The 26,465-nt window shown below is 41.2% G+C and overlaps 1 protein-coding gene across 6 annotated transcripts in view; it reads right to left on the bottom strand.

The window, feature by feature from the left end:
* Positions 1 to 26,465, bottom strand: part of LOC132392676 (inositol polyphosphate 1-phosphatase-like) — a 63,764-nt gene that overhangs the window by 17,714 nt on the left and 19,585 nt on the right. For all 6 annotated transcript variants that reach the window (XM_059966881.1, XM_059966877.1, XM_059966880.1 and 3 more), the window contains 2 exons: positions 16,159 to 16,219; positions 10,222 to 10,422 (listed from right to left, as the gene is read on the bottom strand). In XM_059966881.1, coding sequence (XP_059822864.1) covers positions 10,222 to 10,422; positions 16,159 to 16,219 — 262 coding nt within the window. The remainder of the gene's footprint in view (positions 1 to 10,221; positions 10,423 to 16,158; positions 16,220 to 26,465) is intronic.

The following is a 26,465-nucleotide window of genomic DNA, read 5'->3' as shown; positions in this document are numbered from 1 at the left end:
CACTTGTGTAAGTCTTTAACATCACTAAGGTCTTCTCTAATGGTATCTTAGAAAACAATCTGTTGTAGTCAGCCTATAGAAATATCCAGCTCCATTTTCAGTTTTATACCAGACTCATCTATTGTCATCCAGACGATTTTGTGATCTGCTTCAATTATACTATGCAGTTCTAGGCATGACAGTTCACCTATGTCTGACTCTGTTTTGTCTGATTCTGTTGTACCTTCAGTCACTCTGTGCCTTTACTTAGTTTTGTGTTTGAGACTTTTCATTGGGTTATGCTTTTTTGTCTGCCTTGCACACTCTCTCTATGTGACCTTGTCTCTGACACTTTCTGTAGGCTTTCTCTTTGAACCAACAGTCATTTGCGTCATGGGACAATTTGCCACATCGATAACATTTTTGGATTTTTGCACCATTCAAGGACATTTTGTGCTTATCATATTCTAACTCCTTTTCTGTAGTTCTGCTGCATCCTTTGCTGTGGTCTCTAACAATATTGCAATGGTCAATGCCTGTTGTAAGGTTAGGCCTCTTTCAGCTAATAGTCACTTCTGAGTGCTTTGACTATGCATGCCACATACAAGCCTGTCCTTTAATGCATCAGAAAGTCCATCTCTAAAGTCACCGTAATGGGAAAGTCTGCAGTTCTGCAATGTATTCAGAGATGTTTTCATCTTTTGACGGGTTCCTTTTGTAAAATCTAAAGCTACTGTTAGCAGTTTAGGGCTCAAGTGATTTTGTAAAATTGTAACAATTTCTTTGCATGTCTTGCTTGCTGGCTTTGCAAGGGTTACTAAGTTGCATAAGAGACTGTACGTTCTTGGGTCCATTAAGCTAAGAGTTGCAGAGGCTTTCTTTTGCACCTCCACATTGCTCTCGTTACAATACAGTTCAACCCTCTTGATGTACAACTTCCAGCCTTAATTAGCACAAATTCGTCAGCTTTCCCAACTGAAGCCATCACTACATTATTTTCACTTTGAATTCAGCGCGACTTTCACTATTACTATGCACTGTACTCACACATTTGTTAGTGTCTGTGATGGCCTTCTACTTCTGTTTAACTCTCACTGTTTTGTCCCGTAATTGTGCCATAACTGTTGGTGCAGCTCATGATATTTTCTCGCATTCGGGTTCGTACTTGTTGCCAATTTGTTGTGTCCGTGCACAACTACGTATCAATTAAATAAAAGCACACATGTGGGAGATGCTTTAATTGGTGTATTCATGTTGCGGCGAGAGAGAGAGAGAGAGAGAGAGAGAGAGAGAGAGAGCAAAGCACATGCATAGACAACAGTGCATGTGTGGACAACAGATCAATACATAGGGCTAAGGAGGTGGGTCAAAAAGAAATAGATCCATACGTTACAATTTCCCAGATAAATCAAAGTAAAAAGGCTACTGTGAATAACTGTAGACTGGCTGCCACACAGCAGTCTGTATTTTTCTTCTGCCCCCCCCCCCCCCACCACTTCCTCCAGGTAAAATGCAGGGTGATTCCTCTGGAGGCCATGTCAGTTTAAATTATACCTATTTTAATGATATATTCTTGATGTAAAATAAGATTTTAGCATTTGCCATGCTTGCCTTCATAGGTTGAGGCATGGAATATAAGAGTTGGGATGTTGTGTTGCAGATATGGAAAGCATTTGTTCGACCACATCAAGTATTGTGCACATTTCTGGGTGATACACTGCAGAATGGATGTGGTAGCAATTGAGAATGCACAAAATAAATCTTCCTGGATGTTGCTCGGAATGGAGGGCTGTGCTAATTAGGAGACTCGGAAAGCCTGGGATTATTCTCACTTGAGTTTAGCTAGCTGAGGGGCAGCCTTCTAGAGTTTTAAGAGTGAACATCACAAAAAGCCTGTCCCGGTCTAACTATGTAAACACCATGGTCAAGAAAGTTCACCAATGCCTCTACTTCCTCAGGAAATTAAAGAAATTTGTCATGTTCCCCCTGACCCTTTCAAATCCTCACAGAAACATCCCTATCTACTTGGTATGGTAACTGCTCTTCCCATGCTTACAGGAAATTGCTGAAAGTTGTGAACACGGCTCAGCACATTACAGCAACCAACTTCCCTGCAATGAACTCTATATTTCTCACAGTCTCTGTAATGCAATCAATATAATCAAAGATCCCACCCATCCTGGACATTTTCTCTTCTCCCCTCTTTCATTGGACAAAGTATACAAAAACCTGAAAGCGTGTACCATCAAGATAAAGGATAACTTTTACACCACTTTTATAAGACTATCGAATGGTTCCCTGGGATGATTATATGCACGCTTGACCATTGCATCGATGTTACAGGAATTTGAGGACCTGATTTATAGGGAAAGGTTGAATAGTTTAGGTCCTTATTCCCTAGATCATAGAAGATTGAGGGTGAGATTTGATAGCGGTAGGGGTAGAGATAGGGTAAATGCAAGCAGACTTTTTCCACTGAGGTCATGGGTTTAAGGGTGAAAAGTGAAATGTTTAAGAAAAACATGAAGGGCAACTTCTTCACTCAGAGGCTGGTGTGAGTGCAGAACAAACTGCCAGTGTAAAAGGTGGATGTGTGTTTGATGTCAACACTTAGGAGAAATTTGGATAGATACATGATGAGAGCAGTATAACAGTTTTATGGTCTGGGTGCAGGTTGATGGAATTAGGCAGATTAATGGTTCAGCATAGACCAAATGGGCCGAAAGGCAAATTTTTGTGCAGAGGTGTTCCATGACTCAATGACTCTGACTCAAAATCAACCTAGTTATGATCTTGTGACTTTATTATGTAGCGTTATTGTTTTATCTATGCCATCTCAACGCACTGTGTAATGATTTGATCTGCATGAACAATGTGCAAGGTAAGCTTTTCACTGTATCTTGGTATATGTGACAATAATGAAACAATAGTTAAAACAATAATAATAATTTTATTATTATTATAAAATTACGATGGGTATAGATAGCATAAATGGTCAGAGTCTTTTTCCCAGGGCAGGGCAATCTCGACCAAGAAAGCATGGATGAGCAAATAGAGTGGTCGTTATCCGGAATGAGCTGTAGCAGGAGAGGGTGGAGACAGCTGTGAAATTTCAATTGTAATTGCAAGATTTTAAAGACATTTAGATAGATACATGGATCGAAAAGGTGTGGCGGGATACAGCCCGAACGTCAGCAAGTGGGATGATTGTAGATAAACACTATGGTAGGTGTGGACAAGGTGGGACGACAAGCCCACCTTGTGCTGTAATGCCCTCTGTGCTACAACTTCAATGCTGATATTCATTGTCTGAATGGAAGGTGGAGGTGTAATGCTTTGCAAATAACTGTTTCTTATCATTTCTCAATGAAAGATGCAATTTGCCGTTATTGCTTCATCATTATTAAGAAACAGCTAATAGTTAAAAAAGATTAAATTGTCCCTATATATTCTAGATGTTTTCAACATTTTAACTACTTTCTAACAGTTGTTAAAGTATACCAGTATAATTTAACAGTGTATTGTTCTTGTATAATAAGTTGCATTTATATAGCACTTTAACAACAAAATATATCATGGCATTGCACAGGAATACTGTCAAACAAAATGTGATTCTGAGTACTAAGAGGAGATATTAGAGTTAAATTAAGATTTAACAGTCCTGGATTATGATGATTTTAAGTGTTTTGAACTTTGCTGCCAAAAAATTACAATATCTAAACAGAGTACAGACAGTGAAAGCTGTTCCTGCCATATACATAAATCTACAGTACATAACACATATACTTGGGTTCTAAATTTGAACTGTGTCTTTCTGAAGCATATTGTACCTTCTATTTTCAATGCAATGTTCTAAGACAATGGAGCAGCTGTGCCTTCTGCTGATTATTGATGACACAGTCACGCAATCTGCACTAAAGCTATCACAATTTAAATCATGTGAGAGGACCAGGTTTCAGCTCCTCCCTCATACTGACTAAAAAACAGAGAAAAAGAACTAAAAATTTGCATTAAATTTAGAAACGTACATAAAACTTGAATTCTTGAGCTTAACGTATATCATTTTTTCCCCAGGATGTTACAAATAACTTCAAAAAATGTGGTATAATGGATGACATATCACTTTAAAATGTGTATTTATAGGTGCTTACAGAGAAATGTATCACCAACTAAAATAAGAACTTTGAAATTTTAAACAACAGAATTACCAAAATTGCCTAATTGCTTACATGATCAAAGTTCAAGTCATTTAAATTTATGTGAGTAGATTTTTTGATAAATTCATAGCCAGATGTCATAGTAAAACTGATCTTATTTTGAAGGAAGTGCTGGGTTAGCTGGGTTAGATGGTATTGACATTCACAGAAAGCTCACAGGAAGAGGTTTTCACATGCTGTTTTTTTAAAACATAGTACCTTGGCCTGAGATAAAATAGAATGAAAACTTATCATAACCGTAGTCAAACAATATTTGCTTGTGATGTATGCTTTACCTCAGTGCTGTTTCTGTGGCCTCAGGTTAAACATGACGGTGTTTCAATAAGCTGATGAAAATCTCAAGCTTTCAAAATATTAAATAAATTCTAATACTTATCAAAGTATGAGCTTTTCATTAATTTATCAGTGCTTGCATAATACATAATAATGCCACAGAATATCTACAGGAATTACACAGGAACATTGTCTAACAAATTCTGACTCTGGAGTTCCATGAGCAGACATTAGAGAAGATGACCAAGTAAATGGTTAAAACTATTCAATTCCCAGCTTCTAAAGAGCCCAAAATTATAGTAACACAGTCACTCCAGAGGCATATAGGGCTGGAGAGATGCAGAGGCAGGGAGAACATGTAGAGGACAGTCTCAGTGTTCCTTAACTGGAAACCATTGAGGAAGCAAAAAATCTGCTCCACACTGAAATCCAGGTCTGAGACCTTCAAGTCTGATACAAGAAATTTAGGTACGAACTTCAAAAAACCATCAAGAATGCCAAGACCCAAAGGCAGACCAAGCCACCAACTGTGGCAAGCCTTGTGTTCCATAACACACTACTAAGTTAAAGTAGGCAGTATTGCTGGCAACAACACATCCTTATGCAATGAACTCAATGCATTCTATGCACATTTTGAACAGAAAAATCAGTGAAATGTCACCAGTTACTCCAACAGCCTATGATGCATCTATACCCATAGTCACTATCACATGCATCATATCAGCCTTCCAGGGAGTAAACTCATGGAAAGCAAATGGCCCTGATTGAGTCTCGAGCTGTGTCCTCAGATCATGCATCTACCAGCTGATGCGGTATTCCTTACTCCAATGTGAGATTCCCAACTTCTTTAACAAAATGACTATCATTCCAGTGCCAAAAAAAGGTAACAGCAACATCATGTCTGAACTCCTATTGTCTGTGCCCTGACAGATGAGGACCAACATATCAGACATCATCTTCACTGCCACACGGTTTAGTGAACTATGTATTTGTACTCTGAGTTCTCTCTGCTACACAACACTCCTTAATAGCTCAATCATTCCAGGTGAGGTGACACTTCACCTGTGAGTGTGTTGGAGTCACACAGTGTTCGGTGCTCGTGGTGTGGCCTCCTGTATATCGGTGAAAACCAGTGTAGATTGGGAGACTGTTTCGCCAAGCACCTATGCCAGAAGATGCAGGATAATAGACAATAGACAATAGGTGCAGGAGTAGGCCATTTGGCCCTTTGAGCCTGCACCGCCATTCACTGTGATCATGGATGATCATCCACAATCAGTACCCCATTCCTGCCTTCTCCCCATATCCTTTGACTCCGCTATCTAACTCTATCTAACTCTTTCTTGAAAGCATCCAGAGAATTGGCCTCCTTTGCCTTCTGTGGCAGAGCATTCCATAGATCCACAACTCTCTGGGTGAAAAAGTTTTTTCCATTCTGAATGGCCTACCCCTTATTCTTAAACTGTGGCCTCTGGTTCTGGACTCCCCCAACATCGGAGACGTGTTTCCTGCCTCTAGCGTGCCCAAACCCTTAATAATCTTGTATGTTTCAATCTGATCCCCTCTCATCCTTCTAAATTCCAGTGTATACAAGCCCACTCGCTCCAATCTTTCAACATATGACAGTCCCGCCATCCCGGGAATTAACCTGGTGAACCTACGCTACACTCCCTCAATAGCAAGAATTTCCTTCCTCAAATTTGAAGACCAAAATTGAACACAATACTCCAGATGTGGTCTCACCAGGGCCCTGTACAGCTGCAGAAGGACCTCTTTGCTCCTATACTCAACTCTCCTTGTTATGAAGGCTAACATGCCATTAGCTTTATTCATTGCCTGCTGTACTTTCAGAGACTGATGTACAAGAACACCTAGATCTTGTTGTACTTCCCCTTTTCCTAACTTGACACCATTCAGATGGTAATGGTGGGATCTCCCACTGGCCACCCATTTTAATTCCATTTCCTATTCTATTCCCATTCCAATATGTCAGTCCATAGTTTCCTCTACTGTCGCAATGAGGCCACACTCATAATGGAGGCACAACACCTTATAATCAGCCTCCACCCGATTTCTCGAACTTATGGTTATGTCTCCCCACCCCCTCTAGTTCACCATTCCCCATCCCCTTTAACCCTCTCTAACCTTATCTCCTTGCCTGCCCATTGCCTCCCTCTGGTGCTCCTCTCCATTTTATTTCTTCCATGGCCTTCTGTTCCCTCCGATTGGACTCCCCCTTCTTCAGCCCTTTCAACTAGCAGCTTCCCAGCTCTTTACTCCATCCCTCCCCCTCCTGGTTTCACCTATCACCTTGTGTTTCTCTCTCCTCCCCTGCATCTTTTAAATCTACTCACCTTTTATTCTCCAGTCCCGCTGAAGTGTCCTGGCCCAAAACATCGACTGCACTTTTCCCCATTGATGCTGCCTGGCCTGCTGAGCACAACTTGTGGTAGTGTACGTGGCTTGGGTTTCTGCAGATTTTCTCTTGTTTGATCATCTACTGTAAATGTTTTACCCTGGTTTAACTTCCAAAAATGCTACCCTTCACACTTATCCAAATTGAAAGCTATTTATCAATTTTTGGCCTACTATCTAGCTTGTCAAGCTCTCCCCTGTAATATTTGATAACCTTCTTTGCTATCTGTAATACCATCTATATTAATATCAGCCACAAACTTACTGACCATGCCTTGTACGCTCACATCCCAACTGTTTACATAAATAATGAACCACAAGTATCCCAGCACTGACTCCTGTGGCGCACCACTAGTGACAGGCCTCCAGTCCAAAAGCCACCTCTGCCTCCTACCATACTTTGCCCATATCCTAACACAACCCATGTTACTCCTGGACTTCTGATATCACACTTTTAAAAGCCCTTCATTTGTCAGTCATTCCCTCACCAACAAGCAGTCATACCCAGTTGACCTCGACAAAATCCTGCCTGATGCCCCCATAAATAGCCCTGCTTCTGTATAGAAGCTTAATCTGTAGACCTGTCCTAACTTTCTCTGTAATTATTTCTCTTTCAATATTTTTATTAATATTATATAAATTACATGGATATAAATACAAAGTTCATAAGGATACAAGTAATACAAATTACATTACATTTAAATCACAGTAAGATGATCACAGTATCCCATATTCCTAATCAATCATGTAGAAAAAAGATCAAATTATGAAATTAAATGAAGCAGAATGATTGTATTTTATTTAAAAAAAAATCTACCCCCACTACCAAAATGAGCTGGTTGGTGAAAAAGAGAAAAAAATATTATAATAATGCCATATAATATATTAATAATGGCTCAGATCCATACTTTAATAACAGTTCAAAGAAAATAACTCAGAAAGGGTCCCCATAGCATTAGAAAATCATGTTTAGAATCAGAAATAAAAATATTTAATTATTTAATTATGTTAAATATTTGCCCCTTGCATTTTATTTGACTACCTGCACTGTATTTTCTCAGTAATTGTAACTCTTTATTCTTCCATTATTTTCATTTTTACTACCCTGATGTACTGGTGTATGGAATGATCTGTAAGGATGGTGCACAAACAAAAGCTATTTGCTCTATTTTAGTGATAAACCAAAGCAAATACCATGGAGCAATTATAAAATCGTGATGATATTTTTAATATCAAGGTTTTTTGTTCAACTGGGAGCCAAATTAGATCAAATGTAACAGACCCACAGTATTTGCTTTGAGCCTGGATGCATCCAGAGATGTTTGGATGACCTCAAGGTTATGGAAAGAGGGAGGTCAGCCAGAACATCATTAGAAGTGTCAGACATAAAAGCAACAAGGCATGGGCCTGAGTTTCAGCCACTTTTAAAATTTGGCAGGAGGTTGGAAATATGCACTGTGTGTGGAAATTTGACACAGAGGTTGTGACCAGTTTTGCTGGATTCAGAATTTTCCTTTGTGAGGAGAAAAAACACAAGGGAAGTGCATTGTAATTAACAACATATTAATGAAATCAAAGAACCACACAACTCTGGAACATGCTCGAGATTAGAGTGTACAACCCAATATTTCAGCACTAAGTCTGTTATGAGAAGGAAATAGATATATATATATATATATCTGCTTCTGCCAAAGTACTCACCTCATAGTCCTATGGTCTTAAAGGGGAGGGATAATAAATCAGCCATGATGGAATAGTGGAACAGACTCAATGGACCAGGTGGCTGAACTCTGTGCGTACTGTATGTCTTATGGTCTTATTATTATTTACATATAGACATGTAAATAAAGTGGCTGACACCAAGAATGGCTTGGACAAGGCCAGCTAATCTGGTCACACACCCCTTCCTCTGTGGCTTGACAGCTGCTACCCCAGTCACAGTCGCTTGTCCTTCAATTGATTCAAAATGGCTTATAAGTTTACTGTTAAGAAAAGCAATAACTCCACCAATGACTCTGCTTTGTACAAGCCACAAGCCAAACCAATAGGAGAACTTGTCAAATTAAAAACTCAAACAGTAGCCACATCACGCTGCTGTTCCAGTATATTAATGGAAGGGCAAGTTGAATTTAAACAACTCCTTAGATGTTGAAGATTATCTAATGTTGTTTCAGAGAGAAGTAAACAGAAATAAATGCTGAAATAAAAAAAATAAGGTGGGTGGACTAAATGATTACTTGGAAGATACATGATTTCTTTAAAAAGTCCAGTTGAAGGACAAATTTCAGTAAGATGATTTCCAAATCAAGCTTGGTGTAAATACAAGTTCTACCAAACTGCTAATGTTTGACATTTACTTGTGGCGTAGGTTCCTGTTGTGGTTACAGAGGCGTGGATGCTGTTATTGAAGAGTTCTTTTTTTGTAAGTTGTCCAAATTAAAAGTAACTTCGTCAACTGCATCAATTGATGTGCATTAATAATTTTTCAGTAAGTAACCTAGACTTAACTTTTCAGAACATTTGAATGTAATTATTATGCCCTTCTTTTTAGTGATCTAATGGTTCAGAGTGTGCATTTCTTACTTTCACCTTTGCAAACTTTTAAGTTTTTTTGGACTTTAGCTTTTGTAACTTACAAATGAACTTAGAAATACATTCTATTTGGCATTTTGGCACACCATTGCAAAAGTAACCAGATTTCAAAGGCATATTATTGACTGTAAACCACTCTAAGGTAGAAGAAAGACATCAAATAAATTCAAGGCACTTTTTCTTTGTGGAGAGCCTCTGTTATGATTCCATCTTGAGATATAGTTACTTTAAGGTTTAAAGTTGAACTCACAATTTTAGTAAAGCAGCATGACTGTTAGATCTTCAAAACTGTAAATCAGAGTAAATTATTCTTCATATAATTTGGATTCTTGACCAATTAGTGAGTACAGTCGAAAGTAGACTCATAGAATATTGAACCCAGAAGGATTCAAAACACATAGGGATCAGGCATATTCTTACAGAATGTCACATAGGCTCTGGGGCATTGACCTGCTTTTTATTTATATTCTTTCATTCCTTTTGTACACAGAGCAAACTTGTTCAGGATAGAGAGTAAAAAGATAGTTAGCTAGGTTATGTTTATTTTGGTTCTGAGTGTTATGCATAAATTTAACCATTTCATCGGTTGGTCCCTTGGCCAACTGGAGTTCAGTTTTATGTGCCCTGATAACAATGCAATCATACATTGATTCATAATGCTAAAAGAAAATAAACTTCATTCCAAAACAAAATCTATATTAATTTGCCAAAGGTGCATCTATTTTAATGCTATTTGCTGACGTACCTATAGGATCTACCCAAAGGGCCATGGTATCCTGGGGGATTTCTGCTGCCAACTTTTCCAGTGCTGGATCTTCAATGGAGATATCGTGATGTATAATTGAAGCCAGTAGTTCAGCTGCTGTTATGTTACCATTTAGCACTTTGCTCAGCAACTCTGCTGTATCTTCCTCTGTTGCACACACTCCAACTTTAATCTTTTCTCCTAAAGAGGGGGGAAAATACTGCCACAGTTGGTAATTGGTACAGCGAGGATCTTCAGCTAATTATCTTTCCTTTCTATTTTTAGTTCAACTTGTGCTAATTGATGCTATATATAGGCGGGAACAGCACCAAGGCAAAGAACCTTTCATCAAATCCCTGTAACAGAAGACAAATTAAAAGTTGCATAGGCCATCATTTACTTGGGAGATGGGCACCAAGTCTACAGAAGTGAGGCAAAACGGCATCAACTTTATGGATTCTATACTGATTACAGAGGAGCAGCTGGTGGCTGTCTTGCACTAAATTAGGGTGGATAAATCCCCAGCGCAAGTGGGGCTTGCAAGCTCGACTTCAATGCTTAAGAAAAGTTTGGATAGATACATGGATGGTAGGGGTTTGGAAGGCTATAGTTCCATTGCAGGTCGATTGGAGTAGGCAACTTAAATGGTTCAGCACAGACTGAAGGACCTGTTTCTATGCTGTATTTTTCTATGATTCTATGACTCTCTGACTCTTAATTGAGGGTGGATGGGAGAAATAATGAGTTTATTGACTGGGAATCTAGTTAAATAAAAAGGAACAGTACACTGGAGCTTAACAGCAGACAGGCTTTTGCTTAATTTAGTAGTTGCAACTGAGCAGCAAGTCAACATGGCAGTGAAGATCTTGGGAGGATGGAGTGTCTCTAATGTGAACTGGTAAACATATGTTCTTTTTGCTGAACACTCTTCTGCCAAAGCTGGAGAATCTTAAAATGCATATTTATGGCACTGACATTTATATCATATGTGTAACATCAGATTTAGCAAAAACAAAAAAAAACATATATTGGAAATGTAAAACAAGTAGGAACTGATGGAGATACTAGATGAGAGTGCACAGGCTGGGGGGGGGGGAGGTGGCGCAGTTTATATTCTGATGAAATGTCATTGACTTGAAATGTGAACTTTGTTTCCCTCTCCACAGATGCTGCCTAACCAGCTGAGTATTTTCAGAGTTTTCTACTTTTATTTCAGATCTGATAGTACAAGCAAGACATTGGATTCAAGCACCAAAGAATGACTTGGGCGTGACTAGCAGTGCGACAAAGTATGAACGTTGGAACTTATTTAGATGGATGGAAAAGAACATCTCAACCTTTGCAATGCATGTAAATCCAACTCTGCCAAAATCCATGAAGTGTAATAATATGCCTGGTTTATGAGGAAAGGTTGTATGTTTTCTCAGGAAAGATTGAGCAAACTAGGTCTTTTCTCTCTGGAGCAAATGTGGACGAGGAGTGACTTGACAGGTATAAGATGATAAGCGGCATCAATAGAGTGGACAGCCAGTGCCTTTTCCCCCCAAGGTTAAAAGTTCAAACTTCATAGTACATTTATTATCAAAGTATGTACTGTATACCATAATTTGAGATTTGTCCTCTTGCAGGCAGCAATAGAACACACATAATAGAACCCACTAAAAAAAATTCAAAGACCGTCAAGCACCCAATGTGCAAAAAAAAAGAACAAATTGAGCAAACAATAAGAAAGTAAAGAAATGCTGCACAGAACATGAGCTGCAGAGTTCCTGAAAGTGAATGCACAGCCAAGGAGCCAGTTCACCACGGCAGACAGTCCAAGAACCCACTGGCTGCAGGCTACAGCCATGGAGCCAGTTCAGTGCTGAGCCAGTCCAAGGACCCATTGACTGTAGGCCACATCCGTGACGCCAATTCAACACTGGAGCGGATCCACTGGCTGCAGGCCACAGCCATGGAGCCAGTTCAATGCTGGAGCAGGTCCAAGAACTCATTGGCTGCAGGCCACAGCCATGGAGCCAGTTCAGTGCTGAGCCAGTCCAAGGACCCATTGGCTGTAGGCCACATCCGTGAAGCCAATTCAACACTGGAGCGGATCCAAGAACCCACTGGCTGCAGGCCACAGCCATGGAGCCAGTTCAATGCTGGAGCAGGTCCAAGAACTCATTGGCTGCAGGCCACAGCCATGATGCCAATTCAACACTGGAGTGGGTCCAAAAACCCAGTGGCTGCAGGCCACAGCCACAGAGTCAGTTCAACACTGGAGCAGGTAAAGACTCTTGGAGTAGTGAGCTGAACACCAGTTTGTCCTTCGCGCTTGGCCTTGATCTTTGTAATCTGGCTTGGAGCTAACATCAGCTAAACGTTGATTCTTTTTCCATTCTCGGCCCTGGGCCTTGCTACCTCGACTCGGCCCAAGGTTTTAATCTGGCCCCAAGTCCACTCCAGCAATGGCCACTGCAGTCACGCCTGCATTCTTGAGAGTGCAGTTTGTTGAATCCTTCAGTTCACCACAAAAAAAGAGGTTCTACAGATGGTCCAAATGTGCAACTTCCAAAGGAAGTTGGCAGCGGATTGCCATGACCGTAGTCCAGAAAAGAGTAAAATTGGTAGAATAGTTAGTGGTTTGTTTGCTGCCACAAAATGGTGCTGTGTCTCGACAGCACCATCTTGCCATTGTTCACAGGGTGGAAGTGGCCATTACAGGAGGGCATGTTTCAAGGTGATTGGAGAAACGTACGGGGTGGGGGGGGGGGGAGATGTCAGAAGTAGGTGAGTGTACACAGAGTGAATGGACTGCATTGCCAGAGCTAGTGGTTGAGGCAGATACAGTACATTAGGGACATTTAAGAAAATAGATGAAAGAAAAGTGGAAGGCGGGATTAGATTGACCATAGAAGAGTTCAAAACCAGCATAACATTATGGGCCGAATGCCCGACACTGGGCTGTACGGTTCTGTGTTCTGTGTATTTCTTACATGCCTCTTGTGGGACTTTTCTGTGTGTAAACTGCCTGCTAAACTGACGTCTGTTAAACAGCTGTGCACTTTAAGAACAATAAGCAGTTTAGTGCTTTTGAGTCCACAAAAAGAATAATATGAAAACGTGTTTTCATAACTTTGTTTTACTAAATCAGATCATCCTTGTTTTGCAACAGAGTTAATAATACATCGAAGTATTGATGAAACTGTGGAACATATATTATCCTAAAATTAAAACACAATCCAAAAGCAATATAGCTGTCAAAAGATCTTTTAAATAACTAAAAAAGCATACACAAAGAAAAGCAGATACATATAAAAAGTTCAATGCTTCAGCATACCTCACAATTTGCCTATATTCTAATAAAAAGAAAACCACAACAGCAGTCTATTGAAGAAACACTTACCAGCAGTACTTTGTAATGAAAATCACCATGAAAGGCATTAAAGACGGAGACTTCCAGATTGACAGTCTAAAAGAGGTCCAAGGGCCACTCATGACCAAGGATGTTTTAAAATCAATGATAGATCCTTACCACTATGTGTCCAATGTAAGACTCATGCAGATGTATTGTTCTGCAGTTGCCAGTGAACCAGCTGTAGGCTAGGCCCAGACAAGATTCACCAACTGTGTCCAATTGAATGGAGAGAAATGGCTCCAAGGAGGCTGATAAGTTTCAAGTAACTTGCAGAATTTTGAATAAACTTTAGGAACATTATTCAGAATAAATCATGACTTTCATAACATTTAATTTCAAATATGAGATCTTTCCAGTCATTTCCTGCTGATTATGTCCAGTTATAAAATGTGGCTTTTACTGGTGGATGCATAGTGTTTGTCATATATAGCATCGGTAGAGAGACTGCAGCATATCAAGGATTGTACTATGTGACCATCTTACAACCTCTTTGTCTTACAACAAAGTTTAATGTAGAATTCACAGAAACTTGCCATTTTAAACTTTTGTTCCATATAACACCTGAATTGATACTTTGCATGACTAGTCAGACCCCACTTGGAGTACTGTGCTCATTCTGGTTGCCTCACTACAGGAAGGATGTGGAAACCATAGAAAGAGTGCAGAGGAAAAACATAGAAAACCTACAGCATAATACAGGCCCTTCGGCCCACAATGCTATGCCGAACATGTACTCACTTTAGAAATTACTTAAGGTAATAGCCCTCTATTTTTCTAATCTCCATGTACTTATCCAAGAGTCTCTTAAAAGACCCTATTGTATCCATCTCCACCACCGTCACTGGCAGCCCATTTCACACACTCACCACTCTCTGCGTAAAAAACATCCCTGACATCTCCTCTGTACCTACTTCCAAGCACCTTTAAACTGGGCCCTCTTGTGTTAGCTGGAAAAAGCCTCTGACTATCCACATGATCAATGTCTCTCATTATCTTATACACCTCTGTCAGGTCACTTCTCATCCTCTGTCGCTCCAAGGAGAAAAGGCCAAGTTCACTCAACATATTCTCATAAGGCATGCTCCCCAATCCAGGCAACATCCTTGTAAGTCTCCTCTGCACCCTTTCTATGGTTTCCACATCCTTCCTGCAGTGAGGTGACCAGAACTGAGCACAGTACTCCAAGTGGGGTCTGACCAGGATCCTATATAACTGTAACATTACCTCTCGGCTCTTGAACTCAATCCCACGGTTGATGACAGCCAATACACTGTATGCCTTCTTAACTACACAGTCAACCTGCGCAGCAGCTTTGTGTGTCCTATGGACTCGGACCCCAAGATCCCTCTGATCCTCCACACTGCCAAGAATCTTAATATTTATACTATATTCTGCCATTATATTTGACCTTCCAAAGTGAACCACCTCACACTTATCTGGGTTGAACTCCATCTAATTAATATGAGGAAATTCATTCTTCAGTTCTGTAAACTTAATAAAATGTTTATTATAGTCATCAATATATTCTGTACATATAATGATACACGAAACAATCAATAACAAAGAACTTTCATCACCTTGGATAACCATAACCACTGTAAAGCATTTAAGTCTAGATCCATGAATAAGAATAAGGTCACATATTTCACAACCATCCCTTGTATGCATAGATAATTATTGGAATTAATCAAAAATGTTACAAGAAAATTCTGGATCCTATGGTTGCAGTAAAAAAGTGTACCGTGTTGAATAACTTTGGGAAGACATTTTAAGTTAGGATATATTGATCACATTAATTGCTGTAAGTGTTATTTATTCCAAAATATGTAAGCATTTACATTGGACTACAAGTCATTCTTAAGTAGGTAACTATGCTATAAATTACTGGGGTTGACCAGAAAGCTGATGTGTCTTTAATGAAACAGGCCTTCCAGCCCATCAAGCCTACTGACCACCAGTCACCCATTTACACTGGTCCTACATTCATTCCGTATTTTATTCTCTCTACATTCTTGTCAACTCCCCCAAAATTTTTACACTGACTAACACATGAGGGGCAGTATACAGTGGCCAATTAACCTTCCAATCTGCACAACTTTGGGCGGTGGGAGGAAACTGGAACATACTGAGGAAAGTTGTACAGTCCCAGGGAGAACATCCAAACTCTGTAAAGACAGAACCGTAAGTTAGGATTGAACCCGGATCTCTGTCGCTATAAGGTAACAGCTCCTCTAGCTGCCTTTTCTGTTATAAGGCATCCCTCAGTCACCATGAAAGAATATACATCAACAGGGGATGGTGAGATCTTTTTAAAGAGATTTTTCAGGATTCTCCTTTGCAGTTTTAAATGGTAAGAGGTCTAAAAGTCTTGATGAATAAGCATTAGGGTCATATTAATCAAACTGTGCACAAGCAAATTCATCAAGATAGCACATGCACCATACCTAGACATTGTTATTGAACTGCAAAGTGCTCACAGAAGCAAGATGTTGCTAAGAGGTTCGTTGGAAAGGATTTTGAATGAAGTTTTTACTTACCCAAGCTGTTAGTGAATTCATTTGATTCTTCACCAAATATGTGATCTTCCAGTCCTGGAAACTGAATATTGGAATATCAAGTGTTATACTCTGGTTCTATGCACATTGATTTATTAATTTCTACTAAAAAATATATCAAATATATAAATACTATTCTTGATATAAACATATTAGGATATATCCTCTACAAGCACCAGTGCCCCACAAGGCTGTGTACTCAGCCCCCTGCTGTACTCACTGTACACCAATGATTGTGTGGTTTCCATCAAACTCAATATTTAAGTTTGCTGTTGACACCAAAATTGTAGGCCGTATCTTGGGTAATGATGAGTCTGAGTACAGAGAGGAAGTTAAGAACCTGGTGGCATGGTGCAAAGACAATAACCTATCCCTCAACGTCAGCAAGACGAAGGACTTGGTTGTTGACTTCAGAAGGAGTAGCGGACCACACGACCCCATCTACATCGGTGGTGCGCAGGTGGAACAGGTCAAAAGCTTTCAGCTCCTCGGGGTGAATATCACAAATGACCTGACTTGGTCTAACCAAGCAGAGTCCACTGCCAAGAAGGCCCACCAGCTCCTTTACTTCCTGAGAAAGCTGAAGAAATTTGGCCTGTCCCCTAAAACCCTCACTAATTTTTATAGGTGCACCATAGAAAGCATTCTTCTAGGGTGCATCACAACCTGGTATGGAAGTTGTCTTATCCAAGACCTGAAGAAGCTGCAGAAGATCGTGAACATAGCCCAGCACATCACACAAACCAATCTTCCATCCTCGGACTCACTTTACACTGCACGCTGTCAGAGCAGTGCTGCCAGGATAATCAAGGATATGACCCACCCAGCCAACACACCTTTTGGCCCTCTTCCCTCCAGGAAAAGGTTCAGGAGCTTGAAGATTCGTATGGCCAGATTTGGGAACAGCCTCTTTCCAATTGTGATAAGACTGCTGAACGGATCCTGACCTGGATCTGGGCCGTACCTTCCAAATATCCAGATCTGACTTGCATTACCTTACTTTCCCTTTTCTATTTTCTAATTATGATTTATAATTTAAATTTTTATAATATTTACTTCGATTTGTACTTCAGGGAGTGCGAAGCGCAGAATCAAATATCGCTGTGATGATTGTACGCTATAGTATCAATTGTTTGGTGACAATAAAAAAGTAAAACGTTTTCATCACATTTTTGACATCATAGTTGAAAGTGTCAAGAACAAGCAAAAAGGAAAATATGGTCACCAGCACCATCTTGCTGTCCCTAAGCTTAAACATAGGGGAAGGAGGATACATGCCTTCAATGTGGTCAACACTTCCCAATAAGGCTTGCAAAACTGCAAGAGATGGGTACTCTTGGGTGAGAGTGGTTCCACGCCACGGAAAGGCTTAGGCTGATCAGTCTGGCAGGAAACACAGCTAAGGTCTCTGCTCTGCATTATGCAGAAGGGCTACAAAATGGTTTGTGTCGTTCAGCAAAACAAAAACGAGTCTGGCAGAGAGAAGTGCCAGAGAACATTTAGTTCATGTTTATTTGTTAGCTCTGCTATGGTACTTTCCCTGGTGATCAGATTGATAAATGCAGTTCTTCACCTTTTATCAGTAGACTTGTAAAAGGATAGGACACACAGATTCTGCCACAAAATGTGTATCTGTTGCTGAACAAACATCAGGCATTTTAATGTTGAGCTTGCCTGGAATTCCCCAAGCCTTTTTCCTGATAGTCGTTAATCAACTGGTTGATGACGACCAGTGTAATCTAATGCGCACAGAAGACCTTTATGTAGGATTTTCACATCAAATCCGTGAACAAATGAGTTCAGTTTTTAGGCACTATTCTTGGCTTTCATAACATGTCTCAGAAATATATATATATATCAGAATATTTTGCCACTAAATATGACAGAAAATCAGTTCTTGTGCTTGTGAGGAATAACAAATCACAAAATGACCAATTTCATGGGCTGTGTGTTGGACTCAAAGGTCATCAGACATATATTGAATGTCTATATTGAGCTTGGACTCTTTTCAGGCATTCTGAACATCTCACAGAACAGATAATACCTTGACCTGAAATGCTATCTCTGTATTTCTCTCCAGAGATGCTGCCTTAGTATTTCCAGCACATCCTGTTTTATTTTGGATTTCCGGCCTTAGTAATATGGAGAAGGGCATTTAGCCATCTGTGTAGCTGATGAGGATATCAACTCCCATTTAAAAACCTCTTAACAAAACCTGTCTACTATAAGCACCATATAAGTCCCAACGGGACTAATGCATTTTGATTAGCAGCCGTTGTTAGAAACAGGTTCTTATAGACAATAGACAGTGGGTTCAGGATTAGGCCATTCGGCTCTTCTTGCCAGCACTGCCATTCACTGTGATCATGGCTAATCATACACAATCAGTACCCCGTTCCTGCCCTCTCCCCATATCCCTTGACCCCGCTATCTATAAGAGCTCTATCTAACTCTCTCTTGAATGCATCCAGAGACTTGGCCTCCACTGCCTTCTGGGGCAGAGCATTCCACATATCCACCACTCTCTGGGTGAAAAAGTTTTTCCGCATCTCTGTTCTAAATGGCCTACCCCTTATTCTTAAACTGTGGCCTCTAGTTCTGGACTCACCCATCAGCGGGAACATGCTTCCTGCCTCCAGGGTGTCCAATCCCTTAATAATCTTATATGTTTCAATCAGATCCCCTCTCATCCTTCTAAATTCCAGTGTATACAAGCCCAGTCGCTCCAATCTTTCAACATATAACAGTCCTGCCATTCCGGGAATTAACCTTGTGAACCTACACTGCACTCCCTCACTAGCAAGAATGTCCTTCCACAAATTTGGAGACCAAAACTGCACACCCTACTCCAGGTGGGGTCTCACCAGGGCCCTGTACAGCTGCAGAAGGACCTCTTTACTCCTATACTCAATTCCTCTTGTTATAAAGGCCAGCATGCCATTAGCTTTCTTCACTGCCTGCTGTATCTGCATGCTTGCTTTCATTGACTGATGTACAAGAACACCTAGATCTCGTTGTAAACACCTAGATCTCGTTATATACATTTTTTCATTTATTTAGAGACACGGCAGGCCCTTTCAGTCCAATGAGCCTGGGCTGCCCGATTACACCCATGTGACCAATTAACCTACAAAGCCATATGTCTTTGGAATGTGGGAGGAGATCAGAGCACCAGGAGGACAACCAGGCAGTCATGAGGAGTGGTGTGGGATCACTCTCATCCAAGAATACACACCTCTTGCAGTTGGAAGGTGTTGGGAGGTGTTGGCCACACACATTGAAGGCATGTGTCCTACTTCCGCGACGATTAAGCTTGGGGACAGCAGGATGGCACCGGTGATGTCTTGCAGACAGCTCACGAAGCCACCAGATCCTCTAGTAGATATCCTCCTTCTGAACAGCAATCAGTGCAGTCTCCGGCCTGCAATTTTATTTTTTATGGTGCACTTTTGAGTTGACTAAATGATCAGTTGCTTTTGCAGTCTCCTGGTAAATTCAGCGAACTAGACTCTCGAGAGTGCAGTTACAGCTGGGCTGCCATCACCGGGTGTGGACTCTGTGTCGAGGCCTGATACTGGAGAATGAACCCATGGTTGGCTCCATTACTCCATGCCAATTAAAGGGTCAAGCAAGATTAAAATCTTCTAGGACAAGAGCGGCAAATGAACGTGTACAGTGACGTCTGCCTATGTTTGATCAGTCTTCCTCTCTTCTTGCTGCTGATCTCAGCCGGGAGGTGAGGAGTCTCGGTCCTGGGCCACGATGTTCAGGAGCAGTTGTTGGCCTGCAGCCATTGGGCACCCGGACAGGCGTCACTTGCCTGAGCGCTGAACACGCTCCACAGTTGTGGACTCACTTTCAGGGACTCTGCGGTTCACGTTCCATGTGATTTTGTTCACTTTGTTTTTACTATTTACACGATTTGATCTCTTTGGATATGGGTGCTTTTAAGTAAATTTTATTGTGTTTCTTCATTTTGTGAGTGCCTGCAACAAGATGAATCTCAATGTTGTATAAGATATACATATGTTTTTAATAAATTTGAACATTGAACTTTCCACGGCCATTTTCCTGCTGTTGCTCCATCATTCTTTGCTTCATAGTGGCAAAGGTGTGGCAATTGTGATGTCTGTTATTAGAGTCTGTGTATATATGCTTTTAAGAATCAGGCTGGGAACAAAGAATTCAGGTCACCCAGCTACCACTGTGTAGACACAAAAAAAACTGATGCTGACCTTAAGTGCAGAAGTATGTTCTTCCTATATGCTAACCCACTCAAGAATACACACCTCTTGCATTGCTGGGAGGTGTTGGCCACACACATTGAAGGCATGTCTCCTACTTCCACGATGATTAAGCTTGGGGACAGCAGGATCTTCTCAGCTGACCTCACTATCCGCTGCAGGGTCTTGCGATCTGAGATGGTGCAATTTCCAAACCAGGCAGTGATGCAGCTGCTCAGGATGCTCTCAATACAATCCCTGTAGAATGTGATGAGGATGGGGAGGTGGGACACCAAGAAATTTGGTGCTCTTAACGATCTCTACTGAGGAACTGTTGATTTTCAGCAGAGAATAGTCACTTCGTGCCCTCCGAGATGCTGCCTCCGATCCTGACTGACTGAGGTCTCCCAGTCAGGAAATCTAGTATCTAGCTGCAGAGGGAGGTGTTCAGGCCCAGTGGGCTCAGCTTTCCAATCAGTTTCTGAGGAGTGATTGTGTTGAATGCTGAACTGAAGTCTATGAACAGCATTCGAACGTATGTGTCTTTTTTGTCCAGGTGGGTTAGGGCCGGTTGGAGGGTAATGGCAATGGCATCCTCTGTTGAACGGTTGGGACGGTACACGAACTGCAGGGGGTCCAGTGGGGAGGGGGGAGCAGCAGGGTCTTGATATGCCTCATGATGAGCCTCTTGAAACACTTCATGATGATGGATGTGAGTGCAACGGGACAGTAGTCATTTAGGCAGGACACTGAAGACTTCTTCGGCACGGGGACGATGGTGGCGGCCCTGAAGCACGTTGGAACGATGGCGCTGCTCAGGGAGAAGTTGAAGGTGTCAGTAAGAACATCTGCAGGCTGATCTGCACATCCTCTAAGCACTCTACCAGGATTATTGTCCGGTCCAGCAGCCTTCCGTGCGTTGACCCTGCACAGGGTTCTCCTCACATCAGCCACAGTGAGACACAGCACCTGGTCATTTGGAGGAGGGGTGCATTTCCTCACCACCACATCATTTTCCATCTCAAAATGAGCGTTGAAGTTGTTCAGCGCATCAGGGATGGAAGCAACGCCTGCACAGAAAGGTGATGTTTTCCTGTAGTTGGTGATGTCCTAGATGTCCTTCTACATGCGCCACATGTTGCCGCCGTCCTGGAAGTGGCTGTGGATTCGCCGAGCGTGTGCATGCTTTGCCTCTCTGATGGCCTGGGACAGTTTGGCCCTTGCTGTTGTTAGGGCTGCCTTGCTGCCTGCTCTGAGGGCGCAGTCATGGGTCCTCAGCAGTGCACGCACCTCCGCGGTCATCCATGGCTTCTGGTTAACATGTGTAGTGATGGTTTTGGACATAGTAACATCATTGTTACCACAGATGGCGAAGTTTGGGTGATTGTAAGGAAAGAGTTAAAAGGGGTTTCCCGTTGGTATATACTACAATAAAATAGAAGTCTGAAAGATAAAATGGTGTCAGCTTGGAATGTGGTAATGTCCTGCATTCCTTCTTATTGACCAATACCTTGTTTATATTTTGAACGTACATTGTTAAGATTAGCTACCAGTGAAGAACTTGTACAACTAGTATCTCTAGTTTTGAGTTTCTGTGTATACCTAGGCCGAAGGTTGTGAGAGATAAAAATTGGACTTAAAGGGTATAAAAAGGGGCAGTTTCTTCATGCGAGAGGCTAATCTTCTCAGGTGGGCTCACGACAAGTGCTGGTGCTATGAGCTGGAGTTAGGGACAAAGATGTTGGGAGGGTGAGAGAGGAGAGAAAGCATCTTGAAAGTTTGTTGGATCTGCAGCTCCCTTCTGGTGCTGTGCTAATTAAGTGGATTTCAAGCATTATCTTGTTTTCTATTCTACTACTTCAGCAATTTTTTTTTGTCTTTCTTTCTCTATTGTATGGCTTAAATGACTCTAATAAGGTGATTTCTCATATCCTTCAACACGTGTGTAGTTCCTTCTTTTTGTGAATACCTTGTACTGCTGAATCAGAAAATAACACTGAATGAATTTTGAAACATTTTCATTACAGCGATGTTAGGTACAGCTGCCTATCATATCCAGATGTGACAAACCAAGATTGGGACTGCTGGATCAGGACGTTTTCGCCATTTCCTCTCATTGAGGGTGCAGATCAGGCAAAGTCACTAAATGTCAGTTGTGACCAGGTTCCTCTGAACTGCTCCATCTCTCATCTGACAAGCTCTACAAGACTACCATGTCTGGACTTTTCGTTAGGGAATTTGATTAAAATGACTTCCCTTAACCTCATATCCTCTCAGAAGCAGAATTCACTGTTGTCGTAACCAGGACCAACTAGGAACCATCGATCCACCGCACCACACTCTATAAAAGAGTACCTTCCTGATGCAGTAGGTGTATCACTATTGTACATCCTGTTGCCTTCATCACAATCATAGAAATGGAAGGTCAGTTCCAATTCTTTCTATCTCATGAGCTTCAGATCCTTTTTAGTGATTGTGATTTGCCAGTAGTGCACAGATTAGTTGCATCCTATGCCCTCAATGCTTTATAATTAAATCAGTAAAATTCAGCAGATAACACAAACATCCACAAACTTTCATTAAAAAAGACAAAGAACAGAAACATGACCCAACAAGTTTTATATTTCTCTTCCAATTCTACTAATGGAACCAGATTTAATGGATGAGGAAAAAAATTTCAAGTACAGCAACATCCTGAAGAAAAGCAAGTACTTTGAGTATCCCATTCCTGTCGTCCAAAAGGGCATGAAAAAGGATTGATCCCAAAGTCCTGCAGGTAATCTTTAAAGCTTAGAGGGACCAAGTGAAAGTATTTCAAAAGTTTGTCGGACTTAATATCCTGCAGTAATTGAGAAATTCTCTCTCTCTCACACACACACACACACACACACACACACACACACACACACACACACACACACACACACACACACACACACACACACACACACACACACACACACACACACACACACTTACTTCCTGATAATTAGGCCATCGGTTAATTGGGCTGCCGCTTATTTGGAACAACTCCTAAAGAACAAAAACTAATTGAGAAAATAGGTGGGATTCCCTTTGTTTATTCGGGACACTATGCCACTTAATTGGGGCAGGAGACTCTTGCACTTGCGTCGCCTTTAGACACTACACCATGCTAAGAGCAAACATTAGTTGCATGTGCTTGTGTTCAAAAAGCATCGATTTTTGTCAAGGATAGCTGGTGAGAAATAAGCAGTAAGATGATTCAGAACTGTTTTGCTCACTGCAGTTTCAAGCATTCAGGCTTGGAGATGCCAGAAATGGTTGGGAGTGAAAGTGAAATGATTTTCATAAAACCATCTGACAATGGAGCAGAGCTAGGCCATCTGGCCCATTGAGTCCTCTCTGCCATTCAATCATGGCTGATCGTTTTGTCTATCTCCTCCTCAACCTCAACCCCAGTTCCCAGCCTTCTCCCTGTAACTTTCGATGCCATGTTCAATCAAGAACCTATCTGTCTCTGCTTTAAGTACACCCAACGGCCTGGCCTCCACAGCTGCCTGTGGTAACAAGTTCCACAAATTCATCACTCTTTGGCTGAAGAAATTTCTCCTCATCTCTGTTTTGAAAGGGTGCCCCTCTATCCTGAGGCTATGCCCTGTTGTCCTAGACTCTCCCACCATGGGAAACATCTTTTTCACATCTACTCTGTCTAGGCCTTTCAATATTTGAAAGGTTTCAATGAGATGCCCTCTCATCCTTCTGAATTCCAGTGAATACAGAACCAAAGCTATCAAATTATTCCTCATATGATAACCCTTTCATTCCTGGAATCATCCTTGTGAATCTCCTCTGGACCCTCTCCAATGCCAGCATATCTTTTCTAAGATGAGGAGCCCAAAACTGTTCACAATACTCAAGGTGAGGCCTCACCAGTGCCTAATAAAGCCTCAACATCATATCCTTGCTCTTGTATTCTAGACCTCTTGAAAATGAATGCTAACATTGCATTTGCCTTCCTCACCACTGACTCAATCTGCAAGTTAACATTCAGGGTGTTTCGCACTAGAACTCCCAAGTCCCTCTGCATCTCAAATTCCTGGATTTTCTCCCCATTTACAAAATAGTCTTCACATTTATTTCTACTACCAAAGTGCATAACTGCATTTTCCAACACTGTATTTCATTTGCCACTTTGTTGCCCATTCTCCTAATTGGTCTAAGTCCTTGTGCATCCTTCCTGTTTCCTCAACACCACCTGCCCCTCCACCAATCTTTGTATCATCTGCAAACGTGCAAACAAAGCCATCTATTTCATCATCTAAATCATTTATATACAGCATAAAAAGAAGTGGTCCGAACACCGACCCCTGCAGAACACTACTTGTCACTGGAAGCCAACCAGAAAAGGATCCTTTTATTCCCACTCGCTGCCTCCAACCAATCAGCCAATGCCCTAACCATGTTAGTAACTTTCCTATAATACCGTGGGCTCTTCACTTGATAAGCAGTCTCATGTGTGGCACCTTGTCAAAGGCCTTCTGAAAGTCCAAATATACAACATTCACTACATCCCCTTTATCTACCCTACATGTAATCTCTTCAAGGAGATCCAACAGGTTCATCAGACAGGATTTTCTCTAAAGGAAACCATGCTGACGTTATACTATCTTGTCCTGTGCCACAAAGCACTCTATCACCTCGCCCTTAACTGTTGACTTGAACATCTTCCCAACCACTGAGGTCAGGCTGACTGGTCTATAATTTCCTTTCTGTTGCCTTCCTCCTTTCTTAAAGAGTGGAGTAACATTTGCAATTTTCCAGTCCTCTGGCACCATGCCAGAATACAATGATTTTTGAAAGATCATTTCTAATGCCACCACAATCTCTAATGCTATCTCTTTCAGAACCCTAGAGTGCAGTTCCTCTGGTCTGGGTGACTTATATACCTTTAGGTCTTTCAGTCTTTTGAGCACCTTCTCTCTTGTAACAGTAACTGCACCCTCTTCTTGTCCTTCACACACTACAACATCAGGCATACTACTAGTGCCTTCAACAGTGAAGACTGATGCAAAATACTCATTTAGTTCATCAGCCATCTCCTTGTCCCCTGTTATTATTTCTCCTGCCTCATTTTCTCGCGGTCCTATATCCATATAACAATTACAGCATGGAAACAGGCCATCTCGGCCCTTCTAGTCCATGCCAAATACTTACTCTCACCTAGTCCCACCTACCTGCACTCAGCCCATAACCCTCCATTCCTTTCCTGTCCATATACCTATCCAATATTTTTTTTAAATGACAAAATCAAACCTGCCTCTACCACTTCTACTGGAAGCTCATTCCACACAGCTACCACTCTCTGAGTAAAGAAGTTTCCCCTTGTGTTACCCCTAAACTTTTGACCCTTAACTCTCAACTCATGTCCTCTTGTTTGAATCTCTCTCACTCTCAATGGAAAGAGCCTATCCACGTCAACTCTATCTATCCGCCTCATAATTTTAAATACCCCTATCAAGTCCCCCTACTCTCATTTCTTTTATTTTTAACATATTGAAACAAACTCTTACTATTCACTTTGATATTATTTGCTAGCTTGTTTTCATATTTCATCTTTTCCCTTCTAATGATTTTTTTTAGTTGCTCTCTGTAGGTTTTTAAAAACTTCCCAATCCTCTGTCTTCACACTAATTTCTGCTTTGTTGTATGCCCTTTCTTTTGCTTTCACAATAGCTTTGACTTCCCTTGTCAGCCAAGGTTGTATTATTTTACCATTTAAGTATTTCTTCATTTTTGGAGTACACATGTCCTGCACCTTCCTAACTTTTCCAGAAACGCATGCCATTGCTGCCTGCTGACATCCCTGCCAGAGGCTCCTTCCAATTTACTTTGGCCAACTCCTCTCTCATACAGGTGTAATTTCTCTTACTCCACTGAAATACTCCCACATCAGACTTTCTCCCTATCAAATTTCAAGCTGAACACAATCATATTGTGATTACGGATTCCTAAGGGTTCTTTTACCTTAAGCTCCCCAACCACTTCCATTTCAATACAACTTAGAAACTATGAAGAACTTAAACA

Source organism: Hypanus sabinus, chromosome 4 (assembly GCF_030144855.1).
Source record: "Hypanus sabinus isolate sHypSab1 chromosome 4, sHypSab1.hap1, whole genome shotgun sequence".
Lineage (NCBI taxonomy): Eukaryota > Metazoa > Chordata > Chondrichthyes > Myliobatiformes > Dasyatidae > Hypanus > Hypanus sabinus.
Note: the sequence above shows the minus strand (reverse complement) of the source record. Positions and strands in the feature narration are given on the sequence as shown.